The sequence below is a fragment of the Trachurus trachurus genome (assembly GCF_905171665.1).
Source record: "Trachurus trachurus genome assembly, chromosome: 15".
Taxonomy (NCBI): Eukaryota; Metazoa; Chordata; class Actinopteri; order Carangiformes; family Carangidae; genus Trachurus; species Trachurus trachurus.
This window is the reverse complement of record NC_139906.1, coordinates 21,791,854-21,807,141: the sequence shown is the minus strand read 5'-3', so window position 1 is coordinate 21,807,141 and position 15,288 is coordinate 21,791,854. Positions and strand designations below refer to the sequence as shown.

The 15,288-nt window shown below is 42.1% G+C and overlaps 1 protein-coding gene across 1 annotated transcript in view; it reads left to right on the top strand.

Moving 5' to 3' along the window:
- Positions 1–15,288, top strand: part of adgra1b (adhesion G protein-coupled receptor A1b) — a gene marked incomplete at both ends in the record, with an annotated part of 168,525 nt that overhangs the window by 12,850 nt on the left and 140,387 nt on the right. Inside the window, 2 exons of the mRNA XM_083987586.1 lie at positions 2,535–2,606; positions 14,896–14,967. Of these exons, the coding sequence (XP_083843712.1) occupies positions 2,535–2,606; positions 14,896–14,967 (144 nt within the window). The remainder of the gene's footprint in view (positions 1–2,534; positions 2,607–14,895; positions 14,968–15,288) is intronic.

The following is a 15,288-nucleotide window of genomic DNA, read 5'->3' as shown; positions in this document are numbered from 1 at the left end:
TGTTGTGCTCCTGCTGAACTACTATTTTTTTCAACCTCATTCACAATGTTTGTGATGGCCGGCATTTGTTTAAATGACTGAGTATACTTATTGCTATTAGATGGTACAAAGGCTATTTTTATTTTAGAAGAATGTCCCTCCTTTGTTGAAGCAACATTTGTTGTACTGTGTCTGTGTGCCACTTTCTTGTTGTTGATGTCATTTTTTGTGTGTGATTATGGTTGTTAGTCAAAAAGGAAGTGAAATAATCTGGACATCAAAAGGTAGAGTTCAATTGCAGTATTGATGCCTAACAGCAGGTGGTGGCAGGCATTTAAATGGGCAAAGTAGGGTTAGATAATATTGCCCATGTGTCCTGCGATGTTAAATGAAGTCTGCATGCACGTGCATATGCATTTTGCAGTTGAAATAAACCTGAGGGTAGGTTAGATTAGATTGGAATATTACTCACAGCAATTATTTTGCATAATCGTTAAAATCGTTTCCATTTATTGGTATAAAAACATCTGGATGAAACTAACATAAATGTCATATTTCCATCAGTATTTCCTTGTCGTTTTTCACCATGTGAGGTTTGACTGGTGTTATAATGACATTATCTTCTGTTATGGTTTAATGACACACGAGTGGAGCGCCACAAACTGTTTATCTCAAGGCGCTTCATTTCTTATATTTGACGACTGCGTTTCGATGAGCATCTATTGACAGCAGCATCCTGGATTTAGTTGCAAAGCCTAAAGGCAAACAGATGTGCTTTTTTTTATATGTTCCAATGTTTTATGTTAGGTGTAACGTGTATTATTAAACTTTCTTTCGGCTTGTACAATGATTAGAAAAAGACAATTAAATCATTAATCGCAATTTTTTGAATTATTTGTATGGCAATTAATTTTATTTAATAAAATATCATGATTGTGACAGCCCTACTTTTACTCTATAGACTGTATAAATTATTATAACAGGCTTCAAATTCACTGTGTTCTCACATGGCCACAAACAGCTGACTTTTCCTAAATATAAATACCGGTATAGACAATATGATCTGATTCACATGTTGGATTTCTTTATGCGGGGCACCGTGTGGTGCAGTGGGTTGACCAGGCGCCCCATATGCAGAGGCTATAGTCCTCACTGCAGTCAGCCCCGGGTCGAATCCCGCATCAGACGGCCCTTTACTGCCTGTCATTTCTCCTCTTTCTGCCTCCCCATTTCTTTCTGAACTATGCTATCAAGTAAAGTCAAAAAATGCCCCAAAATATACTTTAAAAAAAAGAAATGACTTACACTTGCAAACAAAATGTCTATTAAAGGGGACATAATGAAATATCACTTTTTGAAGGCTCTTTGACATATATTTGTAATTTGCAGGCTCCCTAGGTTGAAATCCATGTGGTTTTATGAGCTGTTCCCTCAGATGTCGTCCAGTGATGTAACTAGCTTTCGAATTTGCAAAATCCCACCTCTACCTGGTACCGGTAGAAGGGGCGGGGCGAGCAGTGGCTGATTTGCATTTAAAGAGACAGGCACTGAAACCAGCCGTTCTGAACGTGGCGGTTTTGAGAGGATGAAAAGAGCTGTGATGTTTGATCCTTGGGGTATTTTGACTGAAGCATGTCACAGACATGTCTTTAAAACACCTGGGAAAAGGGGCATAATATGTCTCCTTTAAGATTACATTACTTTTTAAATATTTCCCCAAGGCTGGCAGCTCTCGGGAACACACACCATCAACAGACCTCACATGTATAGAAATATAGGTGTGTGTGTGTTTGTGTCATTGTAGTCTTTTCTGTGTTTTCTCTCTGCTGTGTTAAGGTTTGAGGGAAAGCTCAAGGCCCAGTGTGCTGAATAATATGACAAGATTTTGAGAGGGTGTGTTTGTGCCTGCCGGTAACACACTCGACAGGACGTCCTGTCCAGGCGCCGCTTTTCTCTCCTCGTCAGAAAGATGCATCACTCGAAGGACATATAGTTCCTCATTTCCACAGATTTATCTGAAAAGCAGGAAAATAGGAAACGTAGCGCAGACTCCCGCTGTCACGATCAACTGAAGGTGCTCCATCGCCTCTGAATATTAATTAATCATGTAAAGATCCCTGTGGTGCTTTTCATTGATTTGTTTGCTGTTGTAATGTGAGCAATGGATGATTGAATTGCGCTGACCTGGCATTTCTTTAAGCTTTTCTATTAGGCTGATGTTTTGACATGGAGGGAGTGTGGAGGGAGTGTGGAGGGGTGGGGGGGCTGGCTTGGATCATTACCTATCTCAACCACAAACGGCCATAAACTAGACAGAAACGTGGCCGGGATGAGTAATTTACAGCCGCAATCTCATCAGAGATAAATCCCCTTGCCATCATATTGACAGTGAGAGGATAAACAATTTATCAGCCATTTGAATAAGTAATTTCCCGCAGCTTTATTTTGGTGATATTTACAAATGTACCTCCCTTCTCTTGTTCTGTATGCTCACCTTGTTTCCTCTCTCTCTCTTTCTCTCTTTGCGCTCTCTTGCATATTTTGCTCCTAAACAGAAACCTGAGTAACAACAAGATCTCCCTGCTGAGAAACGGCTCCTTCTATGGCTTGGCTGCCCTGGAAAAACTGTGAGTACTTAAATCAAGCTCTCTTAACTGTTTTATCCTCCCCAGAGTCTTAATAGCTGTCATCACACGAGTTGTATTGCTTTATAGCAGGGGGGGGAAAGAAAAGCACATGGGGGCATGGTGCAAATTAGGAGATCCTTGTCCAGGTGGGGGGTGTTGGTTCATCCTGCAGGAGTCTTGCCAATTGTTTTCACCTCCCAGCCCTCATGCTTAACCTCAATTGCCACAGTAAATGTATTAAAAGGAATAATATATGGCATCATATAAAAGCCCTAATGCAGAGCCACATCCCGGAGCTCAGATGACGTGTGACTGACTGCGCTCGATGATTTCCCCCAATGTATGCAGCAGCGTCCCAGAGGGCTGCTATGCATGCAGCTTGATGATGAGCTCTACCACGGCCTCCCTGCCGCCCCCCCTCTCCTCCCTCCAGTCAACTATTGATTGCACACGGCCTCGGTGATCACTGCTTTTCTACCTGATGGTGACACTGACATTGGCTGATGATGAAGAAATCAGACAGGGTGGCTGAAATCACATGCACAGGATGGCTTGATAACTGTCTCCCCTTTCAGTCAATCATCCTCAGATGGATGTGTGCGCACGTGGAGGCACACATATTAATCACACACACACACACACACACACACACACACACACACACACACACACACACACACACACACACACACACACACACACACACACACACACACACACACACACACACACGTGCTACATCAGTGACTGCTTTGAATATTATCACAGTCAGTTTGGCCCCCTGCCTCCCCCGACTGCTTGACAGTTAAATTAAGATTGGAATAATGTCAGTGGGATCATTTTGCAGCCTCTTCCTCCTCCTTTTTGGGTGGCAGTGTTGCCAGTCAGGATGATGTCACCTGTCTCCCTGGGCCTTATTAGCGCCATTAAACCTTTTTTCTCCCCCTCGTCCCTCCCAGCCCCTCTGGAGTGATGGAGAGATGATTGCGAGGCTTTTAAAGGACACTCAGCCAGAGGTTCATTATGGCTGACCTCTTGGAGCAGCAAGTTTGCGTGCCCTATCCCTTCCCTCCGCCTCACGCTCCGGGTACAGCACGTCCGTCCGTCCGTCTGTCTGTCTGTCTGTCTGTCTGTCTGTCCGTCCATCCTGCCACATGCAGCATTTGGCAGAGACGTGTCTGTCGCCGGCAGCTGATGCCAAGCCAGGTAGCATAGTGAGTTGAAAGTGGCGGCCAGCTGTTCTCTCGTCTGGCCCCGTCCGACCGACTGCCTGCCTGCACGGCTGGCTGACTGACTGGATCTGAGGGTTGCGGTGAAGTGGCAGCTGATTGACAAGCTTAATAACGTATGTGCATGTGTATGTGTTTGCGCCACTCCTGCTGCAGCTGTGGACTCAATGTACCTCGACAAACAGAGCTTTTGGGGACGGGAGTGGAAACACAGTAAATCCCAGAGCACAGAGTTTGTTTTCTTTTATATGAAATGGAAATTTTCATTAAAGAGTTGTTTTATCCAAATTACACAACATATTTTCTTATTCACCACTGCTGGGATTTGACCATGCAGATAATTTGGCTTGGATATCTCCTGGTTTTAAGACATTTTTCTACCTCCACCCCAAGGCTGTGCAGTTGGAAGGACTTTCACTGCTCACACAATTAAAAAAAAAAAAGTTGCTACAGCCATATAGTAGCTCAATAAGGTGCAGAAAAATCAGACTTTTCACCAGATGATGGCCCTAGATGAAAACTTAAAGGACCACCACGGATGTTTCATAGCATCCCGAGGCAAGCATGAAGGTCTGTACAACATTTCAGGGGAATACATCCAATAGTTGTTGAGACATCTTAGTTTAAAGCAAAGTGGTGAACAAACTGACACTGACATCCCCAGAGCCATGCAGCTAGTGTGAATAAAAAATCAATAGCAATGTGTTTTTCTAGTGAGTCACTTTGGATAAAAGCATCTGCCAAATGACTAAGTGTAAATGTAAATGTGTTTTTCCAGTTATTCCCACTAGTTATTCTAGATAAGGCAGTTTTCATAAAGGAACTATATACAGTATGTTTACTTTGGTAGAAAGTAGCCACAGAGGAAAACGTTGACAGCAGTTCTCCTCTGTGGGCAAATTACGCGGCTGTGGTGAAGATGTTCTGATTTTTAGCCCCCAACATGGGTCAAATTTTTAAAAAGAGCTGGATCCTTATATTTCCCACAATGCCACGAATAGCTTCTTTTTTGTTAGATCCTCCCTGCATTCAATAAATGCCCATATCTTTCAAACCCCATGTTCCAGAAGCTCCTACAGAACCACAAAAGACATACCACTATTTTCAGAGGCTGAGTAACTCTCCTTGTGACGGATAAACTGACCTTTATGTGTAAAATCTGTGGAGTGCCTCTTCAGCTGTAATATTTCAGCACTGTGAGTACCACAACTGGAGTCCCATCCACCCTCACTGGATTGAGCAGGAAGCATTTTTTCCAGCAATGCAGTTTACCAAACCTCTGTAGGTCCGCCCTGATACTTATCACCATCACCTTGATGCTCATGTACTACTCAAAAGATAATTAACAAGTGTATTAATTCCAAAATGAAAACACTTTACAAGCGATTTGCCTCTATAGCCTAGATTGCCTCCTCTTAATGGAGGCTCCCTGTATGTTGGATGATGGCCTGAATCGCCCCATATGGACACAAGCCCATTACCATCAGCAGAACTGGGTCCCACGGGAGGAAAAAGCCCTAACAAAGCCCATCACTGTTCTCCGGTCAGGACACCGAGTCTCGCTTTTGCCTCTTCATCATGGGTTTCCCACCGCAGAAAAACCCTCAGCGTGTGAAGAATCTGTGTGAAACAGAGGAGACTGACTCCCCTACAGATTATTCTGAACATCCGGTATCATGTTTTTATTAGATATATTGTATTGAAAATACATTAAATTGAGCAAAATAAGATTATTATTATTACTAGACCTACTGTACAGAGAATATAGCCACAACCTGAATCAGGTTGAATGTAGAGTATAGGGTGCCGCAGGCGGTCTGTACACTTTTCACATCTAGGATAAAAAAAAACAGAGGATTAAATGAAACAGATTGATTTTACTTTCACACAATATGACTTTAACTTGAAACTACAGAATTATGCGATAGAACCATAAGGTACAATTATTTTCAGTCTGTAAAATTTACTCACTGCTCTTGAAATGAGCAGGCGACCAGCACACAAACTGACTTTACAGTAGTGGTTATTTTTACAGTCACAGTGGTGGATGTGCCAGTGCTTATATTCTTAGCAGACTCTCTAAATGTTTTTTATTGAAAGTAGTGGGTCTGTTTTTTCATCTGTTTGACCAGACGTTATTTAGCCTGAGGAATGTGGGGACAGGCTGAGCAGACTGAGCGGACTGAGCGGACCTCGGCGCGACGGCGCAGGACGCCATCAGAATTCCGAATGGCGTCTGCGATTGCTCATTCTGAAAAGCAGATGACAGGAGGCGTGAGGAAGGCGTCCTTTAAAGTTTTTGCAACTCCTGTTGTTCCCAACAACAAGTTGACGTTTATTCAGTCTTCCTCGTGAACGCATCTCCTTGGGAGGTGATTGATGAGGGTGTGGCAGATCGCTGAAGGACGCATCCTCCTGCCTGGTTGTGCATGAGAATGGCTGACGGAGGTGAAGTCCAGACTCGGGGGGGGGGGGGGAGCAGAGTGCAGCTGACATAAGCTTCCTGATCATGTGATCGTAAACCAAACTGACCCCGGGGGTTACACTCAGTCGTTCAAAGGTCAGAGGTTAGTGGCTGGGACATCAAGAGAAAAAAAATCACAATATCATTGATCAATAATACTTCTATAAAACCGAGCGCTCAGTTCAAGAGTTTAAATGCATATCAGTGTGTCACTTCTGTCAATATCTTTATGTAATGATGTCAGTGTAAAAAATAATGTTCCCTTCTGAGATGTCTCATTATAAACAACAGAAATTAAACGTAAAAAGAGGAGTTTTTTCCCTCTCATAGTCAAATTATGACCCATTTTTATTTTACATCCTTTACAATCAACATGCACATCAGTTAAAAACACTGAAATGATGCAGTTAGTTTATATGAGTAAACCCCCGGTACTAACTACCTTCTCTATCTTCTGTGCACAATTAATCTATAATTACATCATAATTCTATTTGCATTGATATTCTGCTTCGGTGCTCATACTCTGCAGCTGTTTGCCTTCACGACTGTTTGTTTTTGTGGCTGTTCGTAGAGGTCGTCTACATTTTCCAGATTTTTACTTTCTCACATAAAACGCGTAGCTCTTTATTTCTGTTTACCTAAGACAAGACACAAAGTAAGATGAGGCCTGAAAGAGATCAAAGCGAAGCCTTGAAATATGAATGATTTTATTGTTATTTTACAGAAGGCCATTGCTGGGTCACAGTTGAGGCGAAACATGTGCGCGCCATGGGTGTGACCGATTCACTGACCAAGTTTGGAGAGACGGAGGAGACACATTTCTCCTTCTGTCCCTCCTCTGCTTCACTTCACTGACGCTGTTTAGTCACGCATCGTCTCCTACAATTAAAAAAAAAAATGGCAGATGGATGCTGTAAACTCCATCATAATTTAAGAGAAACATTTATGATATTCATTTGCGGCTTGGGAGCATTGGGAGTTGTTTCTTTTTTTGTTATGTTATGCTATTTAAAAAATAGCAAGAGAGCAGCAGGGCTCGGATCAAAAGCAGCTCTTAGAAGAATTTGTTTCACACTCTCCTTGACCTTTTGCTTTGTTCTGATAGAAATATCTCACACTGATGAGAACAGTAGCTCCAAAATAGGATACAGTTGCGGAACTGTTAACAAAGTAAATCTTTGCCACAGCGCAGGCTCCCTCAGAGCTTTTTCTCTACATGCTGAGTGTCTATTGGTTTCATTTGACTGTTTTAATTTTGTCAGTGTGGGCTGAAATGAAGGTGTCTTCGCATATGTGACTGGCGTTCTGTTCTTCTGAGGCAGATGTGAAGTCTAAGAAAATCACAGTAAATACCCTGTAAGCGCTGCTCATCCACCCACTAGGAATAAATTGCACTCTAGAGGTATTGATGCACAATTGCTCAAAGACGCATCTTTGCTTTAAAAACCGCTGTGATTTTAAATATACTGTATAAGATAAAAATAATAATAATAACGTCAGTATTTATGCAAAATATTCCCTGCATATCATTGACGAGTGTTGACTGTTTCAAATAGGCTTTTTGATTGTACTGTGTGTCTTGCCAAGAAGGTTGAATAATTAATTTATACCCACAGGTCCTGTATGTAATATTTTCATAATCCAGACGCACAGAGAGGAAGGTCCATTGCTGTTTGATGCTCTGGCAACAGTAGCTACAAGGCTGTCACAATGCCTGTCAACACATATTTATTTACAACCCAGTAAGTGGTTATCTGTCTCGGTGAGTGTTTGCTGTAATTCAGAGTGTGTGTGGCCAGGCCTTCCCTCAAAGCATCTGCAAACTGACCCATGAATATTTAACATGTGAATAAATGGTTTTAATAAACACATCCCACATTAGCATCAGAGTTGGTGCCAGTGTACATTACATTTAGTCAATTTCATGACAGAGCCGGTTAGAGTTTTAACTGGAAGGAGGAGAGAGGTCGAGGAAGGAATTTGCTGCATCATTTTCAGGTTTCTGAATGGTGAAAAACATCAAACTGACTAATGTCTTGAATATCTAGCCAACCCAGGTGTGTGTAGCTACAAGCAGTTCAATATGACACATAGCTACATTTCATTATTAGGTGACCTCAAGTTTCCTTTGTGATTATGGATGGATCAAAGGAGGAAGTCAGGTGACGTTTACAAATCATCAGGTCGTGGAGGTGGATGGATTATTGAAATGTACTGTTTCCCTTTTGAAAGTGATATTCATCCTTTTAGCCATGTGTTTATTGTTGTAACCATGGCAATGAAGGTCCTCTAACCTTGCAGTACTTATTGTCTCCAAAACCACAACCTTTTCCTGAACCTGGACAACCATACAACCCAACAAAACCATCTATTGTTGTTACCATGAAGACAAAGGTCTGTTAACCCGAAGTATTTATTTTAATCCAAATCACAACCTTCTCTGAAAACGTATCCAGTAGCTTTTGGACTTAAATCTAACAAAGCCAAACTTGTTGGAATATTGTCAACGTGATGACACTGTCCTGTTTCATAGACTATATATGAAGGTAGACGCAGCCTCCCATAGGTTTCTGAAGAGCAGTTTTGAAGGTCAGAGTGAGCCACTATTGTTTTCACCTGACTCTGACCATTTTTGGATGGATTGCACATTTGGAACAAGCATAAGCCTCCTCTACCTGACATTCAAAGTGTCCATGACCTCAAATTTGCTGAACTTTAGGCCTTACAAAATTTTAAATGGTGACTTATAAAAATCTATTGAGACCAAAACCATTTTTTCTTAGTAGGCATATTTCTTTCTGTCGTGGAGTTGTGGGCATTTTAACACTCGAGTCAATGAAGAATTAACTTTTTGTTCTTTTGGAGCCAGCTTCAGATTGACATACAAAGTGCAGCTTCTGGCACCTCTGTATTGGTGTCATTTTCATAGGCCTGGAAGTTGGTGTTTGGTCTGGAAATCCTGCTGCTCTTAGGCTCCTATGGGTTGTATATCTGAGATGTTCAAAGTTGTTTAGATTGGTGCTGGTTATGGTATCTCCACTCAGGCTTTGACTACTGCTTATTTTCATTGTCAAATAATCTGTGAATTCCTGTCTTGAACCATCATTTAGTCCTCACGATTGTGAACAAGAGTCTAAGGCCAAGCTAGCGGCACCGGCAGCGTGTGTTAAACACACAGCGCAGCTGAGCTTGATGGAAATGTTATTAGTTTAACCACCCGTCCAATAGGTTTTGAGACGTTTCACACAAAACCACAAATGTGAACCTCATGCTGGCATAAAACTCAAGAGGAAAAAGCTCTAGTTAGAATGAAAGTGAGTTGTATTTATTCTCTGGCCAGTGGCCACCATGAATGTTCGCGTCAAATTTCATGGCAATGGTAACTCAGATATTTCACAAAAAGTGTGTCCTCGTTGCTCTCACCTGGTGGTTAACCCTCCGACACATCGTTGGCAATAAACAAGGTGCCTTTGATGCACTGATTTCAACAGAACATGCTGCTGAGAAACATGACGAGTCGTACCAATGAATATATGTCATCGTCTCATTTCAGTAAGTGCGTATACAATGGAATTCATCATGCAAGCATCACTTTCCATTTGGATGAGTGCCCAAGCAGCTGCAGGAAACGTCACTTTTATTTGCTTACGTACTTGATGTGGAATTTGACCTTTAGTGAATCTGATGGTATTTTGATAATAACATCAGCACTGAGATCCATTTAATGAGACTAACCGTGATTAAATACTGTTGGCTATCAAAAAAACAACAAAAACAGTCCTCTGTCTACAGGCGCTGCGTTGAGCTTGTGTGGTCTGGCCACTGTCATCTTTTCGCAGTTGTGCTCAGTGAGCGTATGTGTGTGTGCACGTGTCCATATCAGTGTGGCCGTGTGATGTGGTAATAATCATCTGGATTCAGGGAGGAATCTGCCCATTAGTGTCACATAGTGAACAGGCTGATATCCTGAGGGTCACATGGCTTGGGAGAAACTGAGCCTGCAAAGATATACAGTGCAGTTTAAATTAATTGGGAAGCACTTCAGTAGCTTTTCAAACATTAACCACAAATGGTGGAGTTTATACTGAGGGTTGCTCCCGCTCTTCAAACACACAGGGCTGGGGGAGTAGAAAATGGTTATTGTTTAAACATTCATCTCATTTGAGCTGCTCCAGCTGTATCTACAGCGGATATGTGGGGCAAGGCTCCCCAAAGGTAGTTATCATTTGTTTGTATGTGTGTGTAGCATAAATTCTCAAATTGTGGCCAGGGCCTTTGTTTACCTCAAGTGAAGAGAAAACCAGGTCTTTATTTTAGACAGACCATTATCAGAGTCGGTACTCTCCCCTGCCCTCCACGTATATTTAATATACTGGAGTAAAAAGACTCCTTTGTTTTGTTGATTTGCACCACTTTGCTCTACATGATGTTTTTGCTGTTTTCCTGCCACCATACTGTACATTCAGCCATACAGTTCAGTTCAACATATCTGTTTTATATTAAAAACCTCAGGTGGCATGTCTTCTTCCTGGAGGGACGATATTGAGAAACACTGCGAGTGTGTACACAGGAAGTGTAGAGCTTTATTACCAGCAGCATGTCAAAATACAACTAAACAATCAGACTGGGAAACTCAAAGTGCGGGCACTCATTGAAATAATTTAGAGCTCTCGTCTGTGGGACTGCCACTGAAAAACACACAACCCCTGCTGGTCAGTAATCAACTTAACAAGATAATACTTCTTAAGTGGGAGAATAGAAACAACCTCTCAACAGCAGAGTGGCATCAATGACTATGTGAACACATCTCAAAATAGAAATACAGATTAACTCCATTCTCACCAACATGACTAACATCCAGCTGTAACTCTATATACACATATCCCCAGACATATCCACATTCACTTACCATAACTGACAGAACATTTATTTGCCTACTGTAGGTTATCATTATTGTTGTTGTTGATAGTATTACTTTTATTATTGTTCACAATATCACAGCCTTTCTTTTTAATTATAATATTCCATAAACCCCGCTTTAACACTGACTTATCAAATTACAGCATTTTCAGCTCCAATCGTTCATGTACCACTGAAAAACAAAAAAAAGGAATTGAAGATTATGCTAAACTGGTAGTTGAACATATTCTTTGGGCCTTTATTTGAGTGCCTGATATACGTATAGGTATGTATGTGTATATATTTCTTTTTTTGAGAATTCATGGCTTGTACGCATATAAGCATGTGCTGTACTATTTGTGAAGCAGTGCAGTTTTGACGGACAGGTGAAATATGTAAATGGAGATCAGTCGAGGACCACCCTCGCTCAACGTGCACTGGGATGTCTTCAGCTCCTCGTCACCCTGACCAGGCTACGCGCTTAAGAGAATGGGTGGGTGGAAAATCCACCTGACTGAGGGTTCTGATAACCGATGTTGAGGATTTTGAATGTAATGAGCATGCCAAGGTGAGAGCAGCTGTGGACCACTGAATAGTTTATACACCTGATCATGTGTGCATACAGAGGTTTAGAGAGATTGCAGAGAGGGAGACCTCTTGAGGTCATGACCGTCACTGCTGCTTCTTCCTGTATGTAAAGTGGGCGTTGCACCTGGAAAAGACAAGAAACAGACAATAAGTGTGTTTCTATAATTGTTGAATCTGAAAACTGGAAGCCCACTTAGGGGTCCGTGGCACTACCAATCACGAAACATCACAGACAGACAGGTTAAAAGGCAGTTTGAGGGTTAAGATATGGTTTTAGTGCTATAGGTTTAGAATTGCCTTAAGGTTAGGGTTATGGTCATTCAGTTGTGATGTCTTAAGGTTAAGGTAAGGGGCTACAGTGAGTCAACGCTTCATGTTGGTGACCCCACAAAGACGGCTGTATAAACATGTGTATGTGTGTGTCATCACTGGTCCTGGAGAAACCTGCTGTAGTGGGAGCTGCCACAGTGTCCATCTCTGACAGATTTTACCATGGTGACAGCATCACAAACTACGAGATCCATGAGCGCTGAGTGCGTGTAGAATGTAGTAATGACTACTGAGCACTAAAGGGTCCACATATATTTTGCCGAGGGTCCACATCAAAACGGCAGTGGAAAATCCACTGAATCAAACAGGACTAAACTGTGCTACAACAGTGCAAACATCACACTATGATGTATGCTGTGCAAATAATTTGCGCAAATGAGTTTGTTTCATCCTGTTTGGAGTGTGGATGTGTGCAGCTCACTGACAGAGGACACTGGCGATTGTGCCAGACAGTTAGTCACAGAGAAGGATGCTAAATTCACTTTCAAATAGTTTCCTCTGATTGTTGGAACTTTTTGGCACTCATCCTGTCGTATTATGTAGAAGACCCCACCCGTCTGGAGCCCCAGCAGTTTAACACACAATCATAATTTATGACATATATTCACAGATTCTCGTTGGCTCAGGTCCGTTGACTATAAAAGGTTGACGTGTTGCCCAGGATGCCATCATTTGTTTTATACAGCTTTTTAAAAATTACCTCATCCATGGCCACAGTGAAATAAACAAGGATACAGTTGACACCTAATAACAGGACTAGAGTAGAATCGCAAAAAGTCATGTATCGAAGATATTCAGTGACAATTCAGTGACATTCAAGATTGTCTCTGCTGGTGCTTGCGTGTGCTGTAGAACTGGATTCAGCCTGTCTTGATACATGTGCACTGGCACATTTCCTGTATGTGGACTCCCTGAGCATTGACTTCTGACCCTTGGTTAGGCAGTCAGTCGATAAGGTGGAAAGTTTTGAACACTCAGCAAATTCAGAGACTGTACAGCAGCAGATCTGCAAGACGCTTCCAGGATAAAAGGAGGTGCTGCCGGCACAACGGGTGACCTTTTGACCTCCACCCTCCAACCGCTCCTTTGTAGCGTTTTGCTCATGATCAAAGACGAGTGTGGATGAGAGAGTGGAGGTGATAGCTAGCCACCGACTGACCCGACTGGACCGGGAGGTCAGTCTGTAAGAAAGGCAGCGTGGCCGCTCCTTGTGAGGTGGGCTGCACCTTTTTTATCGTGTGAATCACAAATCCTGGAAAGTCTCATTAGTAAATCTGATTGTGAAAATTCAACAGAAATAGTCAGTTGTTGGTTCAGCTCTGTGTTCAGATGATGAGGGCAATTAATTCAAATACCAGATCAAGAGAAATCTTCGGGATAGCTTCTTCAATCAGAACAAAAGAAAGAAAAAGAAGGAGGTGCATAACAATTACACATTTCCACATTAAAAGTCTGCCTACAACCTGGTTGGAGTTCCGTGTTACAGAGTCCTAATGCTGCAGACAATGTGTTTTAACCATGTAGCAAACAATTTAATACAAGTCGCAGATCATTAACTTCAGATGGGAGTCATTTATCTGCTGCTAATGATGGCTTGTCTTCTGTATGTGTAACTAATGCTTCACATCAAGCAAATTAACAGCAGTTACTGTAACACCACCACAGTTGAGGCTTTTCAGACCATGTACGAGCTGCGCTGATTACTGTAGGGCTCCTGTGAACCTCTCATCCTGTAGTGAATGTGGTGTGGTGAGTTATTTAGTCTTTGCATTGTTAGGTAAAAGGGAGCATTTTGTAACCAAACTGTCCCACATGTCGAATAAACAGAGTTCTAGCATTACTTTTATTTTCACTTTGGGACAATGACTGTGGTGCTGATAGTTATATTGCTCTTGTTTTGTTTCTGTTGGCCCGGCCTTGATTCGGCCTGTGGGACTGTTAATTTAAATAACATAAAAAAGAAAAGGGGGGGGGGATAAAAAAAAATTGGGCAACATTGTTTCTCACATTTTGGAAACGGTGCTACCTTTCTTCTCATTCTGATCACACTGGACACACAGTGCAGAGTTAGAGGAAACCAGGGACACAATTTCAGGAAGTTTTCTTTGGCTTGTAGAGAAAACCAGAGAGGAGATTTTTCTGAGATCCATTTTTAGTAGCGTCAGAGGTTTTGGGGTATAGGCAGCGGGGGCGGACAAGGAGTGCCTGCCTGAAAACCTCAACATGTGTGTTTTTGCCTCTCGTCTGGATGTGGTCTAGGAAATAGTTTGTGCTGTCCAGCTAACAGGTGCAAGCTTATTCATTAATGAATGGCCCCAGAAATTTTTGAATAATATATGAACAATGGTAATGGTTTTAATTCCAAATTTATTCAAGAGTAAGACGAGCTGGTTGTTGGAGTTCTCTTATTTTTAATATTCAGCTCAAAGCTGTCCTCATGCTACTGTAGACTTCAATTTTCCTCTTTCCTGCAGCTTGAAAAACCGAGTCGTTCGCTTTATTCCCAGCTGATAGTGAACCATTATTGTGGAGACTGCATGCTGTGAGCAATATAAACATCCTCATGTGCGTTTTGAATCAATCGCGTTTCCTTGGAAGGCGCTGGTTTATACAGGCAGCAAAGCATGCAAAGCAAGAGCTCAAAAACAATGTCTTCATGTCAGTATAGATAGATAGATAGATAGATAGATAGATAGATAGATAGATAGATAGATAGATAGATAGATAGTCAAAGTTAACTGTTGCTAACTTTCCTTTTCTCTGTCTTCTCTTCTCCAGGGACCTGAAGAATAATTTGATCAGCACAGTGGAGCCCGGGGCCTTCCGTGGTCTGCTGGCTCTGAGGAGACTGTAAGTGTGATGAAGCCTTGTAATAGGCTTCTCCAGGGGACACGGGGACAAGTCCTCTGGTTTTAGAGACAACGAGTAGGAGTGTCTTAACTGCAGAGTGAGGGGAGTAGTGAAATGTTTAACTGAGGCAAATGTGCTGAAACTACTACTTCAGGCTTTTGTGAACTTTCATTATCCAGACATATCTAAGAGGAGCCCTTTTTTAAGCAGCACCCTCCATCATGTTAATACAACCAGACACATTCACAAGTGGGAGCTGCCCGCTGTGATTTGGGAGGGTTTCATGTTTTGCCAGAGGGCACATCAGCTGTAGAGGTTAAG